General features: G+C 47.2%; 1 protein-coding gene across 1 annotated transcript in view; it reads right to left on the bottom strand.

Moving 5' to 3' along the window:
* The window catches only part of LOC119444325 (fatty acid synthase-like), a 223,276-nt gene that overhangs the window by 197,424 nt on the left and 11,152 nt on the right, over nucleotides 1-14,700 (bottom strand). Inside the window, 1 exon segment of the mRNA XM_049664542.1 lies at nucleotides 440-766. Within this exon segment, the coding sequence (XP_049520499.1) occupies nucleotides 440-766 (327 nt within the window).

Here is a 14,700-nt window from a genome sequence, read left to right on the forward strand (position 1 = left end):
TACCATTGCAGGTGTGGAAGGTCTGGGATTAGGGGAATGCTCCAGGCTACCGGATATCGGCACCTTTATATCAGGTGAATTGCAGTGCAAAATTTGGAATGTGGTGGCTTTCTCTGACCACTTCAAAAAATTTTTTAAGTTGCTACAAAATGCCATGTATATAGTAGAATATCTCAGATTGGCATAAGTATCCATGCTGTTTTTGACTGCGGTTAGAATTTTTGTGTTCGATATTAACGTGTTTCAATTTTATTGCTGTTTTGCACAGTAAATCAGGTTGATATTAGATAGGATGCTCTGGAACAGAAATATGACCACTGATTCATATACGGCATCTTTTCTGCTTCTACAGATATCCCTATGACTGGATGTTGCCAGAGAAACAAACCGCTGCAGATTCCGAGCTGCCGCGTCGCATAGCCTGAAGAGTGATACGTACCGGTAAAATTCAGAGCGTAGGAAATGCGGTTGGAAAACAGTGCTCGGTGGCTGCCGACCTGCCCGTAGCCGTCTATCTTGTCCGTGTTCACGCTGAATGCATCGTCAGACTCAGATGTGGAGCAGCCAATAAAGACGCCAATGTTGCGACCCCGCAAAGCCGCGGGATCATAGCCTGCGTCCACGATGGCTTCATACGAGGTCTCTAACAGGAGTCGAATTTGAGGATCCATCACGTGCGCATGTTTCGAGTTGACGCCGAATAGCTGGGCGTCGAATCGGGTCAGGTCACGGATGGTGCCCACTCTTGCTGGCAATCCCAGAAATCCTGCAATTATAAACTGATTGTGAGGATTGTATGTATGTGCTGCTGTTGCTACGTTACTGCTAAACTGTGTTAGCTGCTGCCATTTTATGTATGCGAGGTGTAGTATGCCAATGCCAAATTTAGGCAATGCAGGACTTGTTAGACCCGTCGGTGAGCAATTCTACGTCATTACTCGTTCATTTCTGCCATTCATGTGAATAATTTTGAATATTTCAGTTTAGTCGCTCCACCACGACCCACGCTCATCACGAGCTTCATTACCAGTGCACATAAGACCCGTAGACAGGAAATTACTGCGATGACGCAAACAGTAACATGAGCCACACTACGCATAAGAATAGTCTATCAGCGATGGCGCGAAACAAAAATGTGCAGTGATCGCAATACTCCTTCATGACCGCGTAAGCAGGTGGTTGTTCCTGTATACAGGATTATTCTGAAAAAAAAATCTGGCTCTTGGCAAAGCATTCTGCGGGCTATATAGGCTTTGCATTTAATGGGGAACTAAATCTGTGTCTTGTAACGTATTTATTCATATATCCATATCCAAAGATTTTCTCATTGTACACGACAGTACTCCAAGCGATTTCGTGTATTTCACCAGCCGAATCCCTAACTGTACCTGCCAAATTTAATCCCGCGCTAAAGTATTTTTTCACCAGCGTAAAAGCGTCTTCCTCCCTGCAGAACGCATTCTACAACTCTAGCAGACCACCACAGTTTGTCTGTTCTGTTCTTTATGTGACATGAGCAACTTCATTTTCTCTTAATCTCGATTGGGATATCATCGTCCCACGTGTCCTCTCTTGTCCGTATTATCATCTGGTATTTCTTCATCGTTGCGCCTTTGGTTTTCCGTAACGGCGAGGCATATATATAGTGTCAAACAACTGAAATGTCCACGTTCGCCGCTTTCTTCACGAACTCTCCGATTATGTGATAATTTTGGCATTTCCCTATAGTGCCTGAACCTAAAATAAACGAGGGTTAGGCCAAGAAATCGGGCCGTGCGAAACACTACAGCTTGTTGCGTTATGTACGTGTGCCCGTGCAAAATCACGTTCCTCGAGAAACGTTTCACTCTGACAGCTCAGTTTTTTAATATATGAGGAAAGCGATGTTTCACCTATTCTGCCCAACACGCCGGGTTTGCTGTGCGGCAGTTACGTACAAATGCTCGTTGCGGGGTCGTTGGTGTGATCCCAGGCACTGCCAGGCACTACCTGGTGGGACCCTAATGGAAAATCTCTCGTCTACAAAACTGGCATTGCAGGTTAAAGGGCATCAGTTGAGCTAAACTTTCCTATGCATGCACGAAAAAAAAATCAGCCCCTCCTCTGTCGAGAAATCGGAGTAAGAGAAGCTTGTCGTGTGTTTCTTCGTTGTTCTTCCGAACGAATTGCAGTGACGAGTACCACGTTGTGATCGAACCACAACCGGTCACACGCACTGTCGCTGGCTCGGAAGCTCCGGTTGAGAAACTCGCGTTGAAACCTGGCCGTCACACCGGGAAAGTTGGCGCTAGCTTGCCGATGCGTCCAACACCTTTGTCGGGTTCCTGGAGGGCTAGATGATGCTGACATGTGGCCTCATCATCGACTTCCCGCAACTCAGGGTCGTGGGCTCTTCGCTGGCATTCGGCCACAATATCGCTCTCCCTCATCTCGGGATTAGCGGCTCTTCGATATCGTTTCGCCTGGGCTTCGGAGGTCCTCACTCTAGAATCGGCACGTCAAGGACGAGGCCTTTCCCGAGCGCGTTCATTCTTGATGGATTTCCATGAAATTTCTTCATAATTAAATCTGTCCGTTACATGAAGGGATCCAGTCGTCCGCTGAGAAGTGCGGACGCGCTAATATCGGCTCAGGTTTCCTCAAATGTTCTCGGTGGTAAAGTCCGCGAAAACCCTTGATTATGTAGATCATTCGACGCAGTTAGTTGCCGAGATCAACCTGATACCGTATTTATTTCGGTAGCTGGTTTTCTGAACTATTATACGACTTTGAACCAACTCTAACGGGTTAACGCCAGCCACGAGTACGGGCTAGGCCTAGGCCTAACTCCGGGGTGGAGGGGCATTATGCCCGAAGTCGAGATGGTGTAGGGGATAGAAATTACCCCCAAAGAATGCAAGATGCCCCGGCTGGACCACTGCAACGGGCAAGAATAAGGAGGCAAGGCAAGAGCCTCCCAAGTCGACACCGAGCCCGGTAAAGCAGGGAGGCGGCATAGGGCGGCCGCCGTACGGCAGCCCCGCGGAACGCGCTGAAGAAGCTGCCCGCAGCCTCAAGGCGCCCGAAACTGCCTCCGGACCATATTCGAGTCATCGTTAGGGCAAGGGGTGGCCTCGAAGTGAAAAAGATCAGCACTATTAGTGTGGCACAAGCGCTGGCTGTGGCGGCGGCGCTTTCATCCGACGAAGGTACGCGAAGACATCGTCTGCCCTAACAACGTCCAAAACATCTACGCGTCTCAACACCAGAAGAAAGGAACGCCCGTGCTTACGCGATACTTCAACAGATCCGCCTGCACGAAGGGGTCTTTGAGGTGGCCGCGTTCATAGCCACCTCGGACAATACAAGGGTGTTGCGAGGGGAGTCGACGCCGAGTTCATCGACGCTCAGCTCCACTCAATGATCGTAAACCAACCAAACGTTACCACTATGGAGGTGCGTCGCATCAAGACCACCGCCACGGTTATCGTCCTGTTCGATGGAATGAGGGTGCCGAACTTTGTCATGTGCGGCGAGGGCATGCTGCCCTGCGCTCTGTACAGAAGTCATCGGGATGTGTGCTACGGTTGTGGGGAACTTGGCCACAGGGCTGCTGTATGTCCGGAAGAGGAGCTCTTCGAGGGGGCGCTCCCACTCCACAGGGCGCTCCGTGCAAGGAGGGCGCTCTCAGTCTAGGGGCCGCTCCAAGTCCAAGATGCACATCCCAGAAGGTCCCACCTGGGCCGACAAAGTGAAACAGACGAAGCCGACGGGATAGACGAAACACGCCGCCGCACAGGCGAGCGAGCGGGCGCACGATCCCAGTTCCGCTGAGAAGCACCCCAAATCTGCTTTCAGAGCCGTCCAGGTTCCCAACCGAACAAAATGCAGCTGTGACTCGCATTTGCCGTCTGGCTAGTCTTCAGCTGCCTATGGAACCTTTCCACCATACGGTTGCTGATGGGATGGTAGGCAGTTCCAATGCGGGAATTTCTCAGGAGCCGTGTGATGTTCGGGAATAAGACATACTTGAATTGCGTTCTGCGATCCGTAGTGACTGTTTATGATACTCTGAACCGGGCTACCCAGTGGTAGACAAGAGCGCGGGAAACAGTATCAGCAGTCATATCTGAAATAGCGACGGCCTCCGGCCACCGCATGAAGCGATCAATAAAAGTTAGCTAATAGCTTGGCCACCAATCAAGTGGTCAATGGTCCCACAATGTCCACATACACATGGGCAAATACAGCGTCCTGCACAGGGAAGGATCCCAAGGGTGTCACAGTATGGCGCTGACACATTGGAGCGCTGGCATGCGAGGCACTCTCGTGTCCAGCGTCGGACATCCCGCTTTTTCCCGGCCACACGAACCTCACTGTAAACAGCCGTTGAGTGGCTCGAATCCCCGAATGCGACAGGCTGTGCAGGAAGTACATAAATGTTGCGGCGAAGATTCGAGGGCACGAACGGTCTGGCCCTGCCTGTGGACATGTCACAGCATACGGATCCTGTGCGCTCAGTCAACCATTGCAACCGCGCTTTTTTACTCCAACGAACATGGTATCTGCCGCAGCAATAGCGTATCACGCTGAAGCGCCGCCGCGTTTTCTATTAACATACAGATGGTTCTATTATCGCGCAATACATCTGTGTAGATTGATAAGTCACTTCTATTTATCACCGAGCATGCGTGTGAATATTCAACTACGGCTTGCTGATTTATTTGCCCTTCGCTGCTCACGTTTTTTAGTAGGCTCCAAGTCAAAAGTGAGCCTACAGTTTATTAAGTGATGGAATATAGCAGCGCACTTCGAAACAACGACGTAACACAGAATGAACAATTCTTCATTCTGTGTTACGTCGCTGTTTCGAAGTGCGCTACCATATTTCATCATGACTAACCACTAGTCCACCAATGTACGTCTTAAGCAATCGATTAGAATAGGTTATAACAGACGTAAAAGTGATATGTACGAGGTGCTTCACAAAAGTTACGGGAATGCACTTGTTAAAAAAATGTGTTCACCATAACGCCTAATCAGCACTGGCTCGTTCAAAGTAGGGCCCTTGAGCACGGATACGCCGATCCCAGCGTTTCTGCCACGACTACATGCATTCGTGGGATTCTCCAGGTGACAATCAGGAACTGTAGAACAATGAGTGATGTGTGAGCGGGCGCGTTGTCGTGATGGAGAAGCCAGTTGTTGTTCATCCACTTCACCAGATGTTTTCGACGTATGCTCTAATTTAAGAGCCTCAAAACGTCACACTTAGGCTCGCTATTCACGGTTTGTCCAGGAGGTACGAATTCCTTGTGAAGAATTTTATGTAGGCCAAAAAAAAAACCGATGAGCATGGACTTCACATTGCCACGAACTGGAAGCACATTTTTCGGCCGCAGAGAAGTTGGCGACTTCCATTTCGACGACTGCTCTTTTGTATCAGGATCGTAGCCATAGACCCATGCCTCATCCCCAGTTATTACACTGGCGCGGAATGTTCGTCCCTGAGAAGTCTTGGCACAAATTTTGCAGAAATGCGCCTCATGTTCAAAACATTCGACAAACTTCACTGTACTGTGCCGTACGATTGTCCTACAACGTCGCAGACATCCTTTATTGTTAGCCTTTCATTTCCAAGGATAGTCTTACGAACTTCCGCTATCGTTTCCGGGATTGTGCTAGTTGACGGGCGTCCAGAACATTCATCGTTGTCAACACACATTCGACCCTCTTTGAAGCGTTTATGCCTTCAAAACATCCTACTTTGGCTCATGGCGTCGAGTCCAAGACCATCCTCTAGCATACGATGAGTCTCTGTCTTAGTTTTGCCAAGTTTAAAACAAAACTTGATGAAAAACCATTGCCCCTTGAAGGCTGCCACAGTGGCGGTGAAGAACTGCGCCAAATCAGTGAAACATTGCGTTGCAAAACAAAATTTCGCAAAACAATGCTTCTTCTTAGATGCAAGCCGTTCAGCACACTGATCAGCAAAGCATACCGCTAGCCACATCTAGCGGCGTAAATGTGTACCACAATCACGTTGCCCGTGCTTTTCAAATTCCCGGAACTTTTGGGTAGCACCTAGTACGTATGGGAGTTACCTTATGCAGATATGCTTATCAGATTTATTTTCAAGAGCGGAATGTTTGCATAAACACAAATATTATTTCATATTGATGACAAGACACTTCATTAGGAGTGAAAACACCTGTGTACACTTCTTGTTAGTGCAAAAAATGTCCCTGCAAATAGAACGAGCATTATCTCATTCATGACTTAAGAGAGGACAGAAGTTAATTGGGGCACACAAGATAGCAATGCCCATGCAAAAAGATCTGCGTGGGCAATCTGCTGGGCCTTCACCACTTAGTGATACCTTATTCAAGATTTAAACAAGTACAGCCTGGGGTCAAAGTACACACAGGCATGCTTCCTCTCTCAGCAATGGTTACAATCAACGATGATCGCATTGCGACCGTTTGCTGCTGTCAACATCATCCATGCAATCGTTCTGTTTTCATTTTTTCCCGAGATAAAAAAGAATCTTGCACAGGATGCATGAAGTCAGTGAGCTAAAGCAAACTACTCAAGTTATTTGATTGAGTTTGGCGTGGGCCAAATGTCATTCATGTAGTGACAACCTAGCTAGCTAATGCACAACCACAATAAAAGAAATTAAAAATACATAAGCTAAAATGTAGGGCACAGTACCTGTATTTCATCCCAAAGCAAACTAAGATCATCAAGTGACCAAACTTTGCAATGAGCGCAGGGGCCTCGCTTGTGAAATGATTGACGTAGTTAGTGGCTTTACATTTGCCTTTCTTAATCAGTAACTGTTTAAACAGGTACATGAGAATGAAATAAAATGCTGGCTCATACGGTGCACAGGACACTGGTCGCACATTTGACGTGCCTGCTGTCACACCAATTCCAACATGCAATAGCTTGTAGGCAATGAATGCGTGTTCATTGTGTCAGTGCAACTTGCGCCAACCTCTAATCATAGCTTAAATTCAGGGGGGGGGGGGAGGCTCAGAGGGCTCGCACCCCCCCCCCCCCCCCCCCCCCCCTGGGTAGGTCAACTGCAGCATTGCGGCATCCATTCGAGAAGTTATTTACTTCTGAAGGTGATTTACTACCAGTAGTGCTATCTGCAGAGCAGTTCTTACTCTCCTATTTTCCGATTAATTATTTAATCGAGATTAATCAGTCGATATGGCAGGAGCAAATACAGGAAAACAAGCTATCGACGTACTACTGCGTGCATTTTCCCGAGGCACTGCACATGACGGCCACCACCCTTGTTCGACTAAGATTCGTGGCACAGCATACTGTTCCACGAGCCACCTGAGCGTAAAGCCTACCGGCTCATGAATTAGTGAAGGTTATCCTTGATTTCATTAGGTGACTGAGTAAATTTCCCTTCGTTTAGTTGAGCGTTATGAGTGCTGTGTTATACCAAAGACGCATGCATTTTGTCCACTTCTGTAGGCAAGTAGGTGTGAAACCATAAAATACGGCCTATGGTTATACTGCCTGATGTTGTCAATGAAGCAAAGGCAACTATTATTCTGTGTTGCAGCTACACTTATTTTCTCTGAGTTCACATATGTTTAGTCCTTATCTTTGAAAAAAAGTTTCAAAAATGCCAATTTCTAAGTGCTTCGTTGAATCAGCATATTAAACAAATGCTCGAAATGCGCTCAGAATTTTATATTTATTTGCAGAACACCCATAACAATTTGTGTAATTCTAGATAAAGTTGGCCTAACTACACCTGCTTGAAGTTGCCTTTTTGGCGCCAGATAAGTAAAGAAAAAGTGAACGCCCCAAACACAACTTCTGTGGCGTTTGAGGGATGTGACCTAACCTATTTTCCCGTAGAATCATATTTTGTCATTTAGGAAGGCCCTAGTACGGCACACACGAAAGATAAAGCCTAATGTTTCGGCTAATCTGTCCCGCCTTCATCAGAGTAATCTCTCTGACGAAGGGAGCCCTACCAAATATATATGTATATATATATATATATATATATATGTGTGTGTGTATTCATAGCAAAATACGTATCTATAGTACATAGTAAATATATAGTACAATACGTATTACAATATATCAGAATGTTAGTGACGTTTCGGCCTCGGTCGGAGTGAAGGCCGGTCCCCAGGCGAAACTTCGGTAAAATCCTGGTATTTTACCTATGTGCTTCTATTATTTGACCTGTTTCACTGTAAGAACCCTCAAACGTTCTGTGCTGCTGCAGCGGAAAAAGATTAGCGCAACTAACCGATCACCCGAGCAGATAAATCGCGGCACGCGACCCTGTTGTTCTCTAGGAGGCCGAAAACGAGAGTGACAGGCACCTCCTCCTGAAACATGAATCGTGTGGCACCTCATATTACCAACACAACACAGAAAGAAAGAAAGAAAGAAAGAAAGAAAGAAAGAAAGAAAGAAAGAAAGAAAGAAAGAAAGAAAGAAAGAAAGATAGCAGTGTGCACGGGAACAAGAGCGCCGCGTACCGCAATTTCTCTGCTCCGGTCATCGTCGACTTCCGCTAATCTTCTTCCGTTGGAGCTGTACGTGTTCGCGGTCACCAAGGGGCATCTCAGCGCGCCAAACAGTTCACATGAAGCAAGACACAAACAGCACATTACGAATGACTGCGAAGATACAATTAAGCCCATCGCTACAGATCGTATCCTGACTTCTTAAACACCAACCAGCACTGCATAATGCACAAACATACACGTACGAGTTTCGCAGCGATGAAGCGTGCACCCACACCTACGAGCCCAATACGCTGAGGTGGGCGATCGCACTCTTTCCATTCAGGCGCCTACTGAACATGTGTCATGCTTAGTATGCACATGTATGTGATGGCCTTCGCGTTTGTGCTGCACACAAGGAAATAGCCGAACAAAGATGAAATCCTTCCGACCTTCACATGAACGCAACACACATCCGTCTGTTTCCGTTGGCGATTGCACGCACCCGAGAGGTGAGGAAGGGTACAGCCCGTACAGCGACTTGCTGCGTTTGACAAATGTAGTTGCGGGTGCTGGATAACTCTTGTAATGATCACAAAAACCACAAAAAAAAAACTGCCCCTGCAGCCTAGGTGCCTAGGCCTCGCGCTCCGCTACGCTTCGAACAAGCGCCATGTTTATGCGGTCGCCGCATACCTGCAAAAGTTCACGACTGCCTCTTGGGACGCCAGAGCCGCCATGAAAGGCGGACCGCCCGAGTGCGGCGCGGCTCGAGCTTGTAGAGGCCTTAAGCTGTGGTTGCCGGCTCACCCTCGCACGCTTTCACTCGCGCACACAGCGTACGGCGCACGGCGACGGTTTTATCGCCGTTGGACTTTATATGGATCCTCATGGCAATGGCGACGGCAAAAACGCGCTTGGATTGTTCATGTAATTGCTATCGCAATAAAATGTTACGCCTAACACTGAGAGAGAGTGAAATAGTACACGTGGATCACAGAGCAAACGAAGGTAGTGGTAGTTGAAATAAATCATGAAAATAGGAGCTGTGCAGGTGGCGTAATTTATAAGGCAGATAATAGATAGTCCATTAGAAATACAGAGTGGGTGCAAGTGAAAAGGTCGCGCTATCGAGGACGGTGGAAAATTAGGTAGCGTAATGAAATCAGGAAATTTGCAAGCATAACTTGAAATCAGCTAGCTGAATTCATCCAGCAGTCAACATAAAAGTACGCTGTTCTAAAAGAACATCCAAAATTCGTGCGGAATTTTAACGGACTGTTGCTCTTGAGCCGAATTTCGCTTCGCATTGCGGGGCCACATTCGCATGTTTACAGAAAGGCGTCGGGCACCGCTTGGATACCGCCACCCCCACCTTGGCATCATACTATATGTGCAGTGACTGCTCTGTACAAAGTGCGTCAGTGTCGCAAGATCGACGAGTTGAACCAGTTTCATCCTAAAGCAGGTAGAACCTTGAACCCCTATGAGCTTCGAGTACTGTGCTATGCAGTATTCTCACGTGCACTTGAGAGTGTGATATTATGAAGCTGGTAAATTTAAGGCAACGTTGGCGCTGAGCACCGTGGTGATGTTGGCTGATTAGCCTTTACTTCTATGAGGTGCCACTTGGGCTATGGCAAAGAGGGAAGTTCAGCGCTCCAGGCCCTGACATCGCCAACGTATGATTTATTATCGCTCTCCGAAATTGATGTATACGCCCCTATTTCGCTTCTGTCCGAATGCGGCCACCTGAACCTACAAGAACAAGCTCTTGACCTGGCTCAAGGCATATAACCGTGTTTTATCAGCTGGGGAGAAGCCAAGAATCGATGAACGCTGATGCGATGTCAAATTGTGATAGGCAGCGAAACTTGCAGGTGTGGGTGGTACGCAGCTAAGTTTTCTCTAATTTTCTCACGCCCGGAAAATGAAGCTGTCGAATAGCTGTGTAAAGTGATTTGCAGTAAGAATATAGCCTTGAGTACATATGCATGATGTGCCATCATGCTATCAGTTGACCGCACTTCTTTCATTTGTTGTCCTTTAATCCGAACTTTGCTTCCTCCTCGCTCTCATACAACGCCGTAAGTTAAACGCCCTGCCACTTCGGTCGCACCCTTATCCCAGCGTAAGATGTTTTTGGCTAAGAACTTGCGCAAGGTCGATCCAACTGGTCGCGAAGCTTCGGGCGAAAAGCAGTTCAGGGGCTCTATTCTGGACACGCATGGCGGCTGCACGGCCGCCATTATCCGCCATCTTGGCTGTCTCATTGGCTGTCCAGAGGTTACGTGTTTCGAAATTTGTGCCGGGAAACGGAAGTTTTGCAAAATGCAATATTGCGTTTTCGTCAGAATGACGAAGCGTGACGTGGAGCTGCAAGTTTTATCGACTAATACTTTTTTGTGGTCCTTGGCGCCTATATTGCGACTTTAGCGCTTTAAAAAGAAAGGGGATGGTAGCATGCAGAAGCTCGTGCGATGCATCTGCAATTTCGCGAATATGTGGTGGCGTTCCAAGATAGCCGGCATGTCAGCTTGTTCATTGGCTGAAGGAATATCCCGTGAGGAGCGTCACAGGAAGGGCCGTTTCGTAAACGTCAATTTGACGCTGCGTGACGTTGCGCTGGGCCGCCATTGCAGAGATTTTCCGCCATAATTTGTGGTGCGACGAGCCGCGCGAATTATGGTAATGAGCGGCCATATGCAATGGCAGTGGAGAGGCAAGCGTATCGCCGAATTTTCCCTGTCATTTCGGGCCATAAAAATCTTTTGCTCACAACGCGTGTTCATAGCATTTGCATCGCATTCGGGTGGTGTTGGCATTTGTGTTTTGCACCATCATTTTTATTAAAAACACGTTTATTTGAAATAATATTGGTTGAAACTAGCAAACTTTCTGCGACATTTCGCACTTTTCACTGTTGCGTTTGTATTGTAATCAATATTAATGACTTTTCGCGTCATCAAAGGCTATGACAACGGTGACTTTTTAATTTGCAAAAAGAAATGCACGCAAGACGGCGTCTTGAAGTTTCCTCTCGCGGAGCGAGTAAGCAGCGAAGTGCACAAGAGATGGCAGTGCCGGCGTTTGCGTCGCTCGAGCGGATACCTGTGGCGCGCGCAACGCTATCGATGATATTCGACGGCTTCTCAGCCAGACGAGTCGGGCTGAGTCACTTGCGGATCACGAGATAGCGATAACGCGGCCTAGAGCGTGTGCTGATCATCACTGGCAGGTCGCGTATGTTGTCTCAAGGTAGAAAGCAAGCGCGTGGGCGCCAATATACGATGACTCATTCCGTTTCCCGAGGACACGCATCCTACCTAATGATGCAGACGACAGCCTGCGCGCGTGCAGACGACGGAAGCGAGAAACGATTTTGATGGAATAATCGTACGCGTTGAGCTAGCTGTTGTATTTTTACTGGGGAGGAAAACTGTTTTGCTTTATCAGCCACGCTATGTTCAATGCCTACATTACAGTTTCTTAGGCGAAACGTCAAATTTGCGTCACGTTACGAAAGCAAATCGGGGCTAATCGGCGCCATTGTGTAAGCGTCGCGCGTACGTCACGCTTCGAAGAAAATGGCGGAATGTCCAGAATAGAGCCCCAGTACAATTTGTCACCGACATCAGCAAGGGTGGTTATGGAATCAGCGATTGAGGCGCCACTATGTTTGGAGGGAACAAACATTGGTAAAAAAAACATTTTTTAATTAAAGCGATACACAGCCAGATTCATTCAACAAAAATAAAATTCCTAATTAATTTTAAATACGCATGGCGAGAAAAGAACAACTCTATTTTACTTGATCATTATCAATAAATACCTTTTTTCAGCGCCCACCGCAAGAGCTCCCACCGATAGCGGCGGACGTGGACGCCGCTATCACTTGCAATGCAATGCAGTTCTTGAAGTGGGCAGAAAGGCTCGCTCGTAAAGTTAACCTGTTACAATACGCCCCCCTCACATGTTGTGTTGCTTTGCTTGTCGACGTTTGTCTGATTTTGGTGACGCGGGTAGTTTCATTGTTTCTTAACCTGTTCAGTCAAAAGTAGTGAGTTGCGACAGCCAGATAATTGTTTACTTTAGCTGTTTTCATGGGACAGCGCTAGCCGACGGGCTTCGCGTCCAACGAAAGAACGAGCACTCTACGCCCAAAGTGTTCGTCGGCCTCCAAAGAAAGTACGTTCCGTGCAGCGATGCAATTTCGACACCCGTACGGCTGAACTTTTCCTGCATCGCTTTCTGCGCTGAAAGGTCGAAACGCCCATCAAGTCGAATTGCGGGGCATTTGAATATACAGCTCTAATGGCAGGTCTTCGAAAACAAATTTCGCGCATTTGAGAACAAAATGACGTCACTTCTGTTTTTAACGGATATGATTTAAATTATTTTTCCTTCCGCCGGAAGTGTTCCCTCCTCACAGAGATGGCGCTAAGCCCCATGAACCACAGATGAACCGCCATGTTTTGAACGTATGGGCTTCTGTGGAAGCTTCGCTACCAGGTATATTTACCTTGACTTGCGTACGAACAGTGCAGCTTAGTCAATTCTTCTCTAAGGACACTGGAAAACATTAAAGATGGCGACCGTAAACGATTTCAAGCATTAACGAATAATTTTGTATGGTGGGCAAAAAGCGTGGGCGGCCATTGGATTGTGTGCAGCAAGTGCAGAGCTCAATGATCTCTCCCGGGCACAGGTTTGTCTGGCGGACCTTCGCAGGCATGCACCATGAACGTGGCAAGCAAGAATGCATACTGCCTACCGTACGGGTGCACGAATAGGGTGACTGCAGCTTTTGAGATGACATTTCACAAGTGAGTACGGAATGTTTGTTCCGGAACGTTTACCAGGTCGCGCTTCCATTATGAATCGCATTGATATTTTTCAAATGGTGTGGTTAAGCAATTCACAGCTCCGAATTACTGGCAGTTTCCGAAAAAGATTCTCCGGCAAGAAACATTAGTAAGTGAGCTGTACGCCGTGAAGGCCGGAAGCCAAAGATGAAGATCGTCTGTGCTCTGCGCACTTTGCTCCACATTATTTTGATCGGACCGCACAAACGACAAGATTGAGACTTGGGATTGTGCCAATGCTGTGCCCTGCTTTTGCTTCCTGCCTTCGGGCACCGGTAAAAACCGCAATTGAGCGATTCTTTGTGCTTAAATCCGACAGGCGGCGTGGACAATGTAGAAGAATTTCGCGTTTCATTTCATGTCATCTGCCGTACGTTTACAATTTGGAAATGGAGCTGCCGTATTGTCAATGTGGTGACAGTGTAAGTATGTTCCAGTAACATATGGTTCGGCAATGTTGTTGCCACGCGTAGAAAGGCCAACAAGCGTCATCGCTTTGTACGCGCGCGCATGGGTCATTATTACACGCCCTCGTACCTACGTGAACACCACCACCTAACCGCATGTCTGAAATTATACTATCAATACCTACTTCGCGAAACGTATTTTAGATCATTATGAAGCGTAGTGCACCAAGAGCCAGATGACACAATGTTGCAGCAGGAGCCAGAAGTGCTCGATAATGAAAAGCATGCTATGACATCATCTAGAAAGCCGTGGTAGAAAGAAACGTTGGAGGTATCGGAAGAAGACACAGTGCACCTCATGAAAAACGTCAGGCACAACTCATCTCAAGATGAATATGAACGTTAATGTGATTGCTGCTGTCGAAATGTAGTGACACACTGCAGTGACACCGCCGAAAAGGCGTCATGTAGAGATGTGTATGCAACCTGGCTCCTCTCTCGCGCTTCATCTCTGGGACAGGCTGTGTCAGCTAGCGGGATCACTACGAAGTCCACGTGTGGTACCTGTGCGAATATATACTCAGACAATATTGTCTAAATATATATGAAACGGGTTTGGTTTATTCCAACACAAGAAAAATTTTGACGTTTTTGTCAATAAAGACTGACACATGCCTGGTGGCAAAAGTTGGGGCAATGAATGCTGATTGTAGAACAGCACTTAATTCAGGAGCATATAGCCTATGCAGATACCCAGTTACCCAAGTTGTGGTAAAAATAGATTTATTGAAGAGAGACAAATACCTGATTGTATATGTCCAGTGACCCAAACTGATGCCAAAGTGGTTCATTGAGTGGTTCAAGCGTAGTTGCACTGTGTATTCATGTTTTATGCGATGGATATTAAGAAAGCAGCGCGTATCCAATGACACAAGCTGTGGTGAAAGAGGTCCA

The sequence above is a fragment of the Dermacentor silvarum genome, chromosome 3, assembly GCF_013339745.2.
Source record: "Dermacentor silvarum isolate Dsil-2018 chromosome 3, BIME_Dsil_1.4, whole genome shotgun sequence".
Lineage (NCBI taxonomy): Eukaryota > Metazoa > Arthropoda > Arachnida > Ixodida > Ixodidae > Dermacentor > Dermacentor silvarum.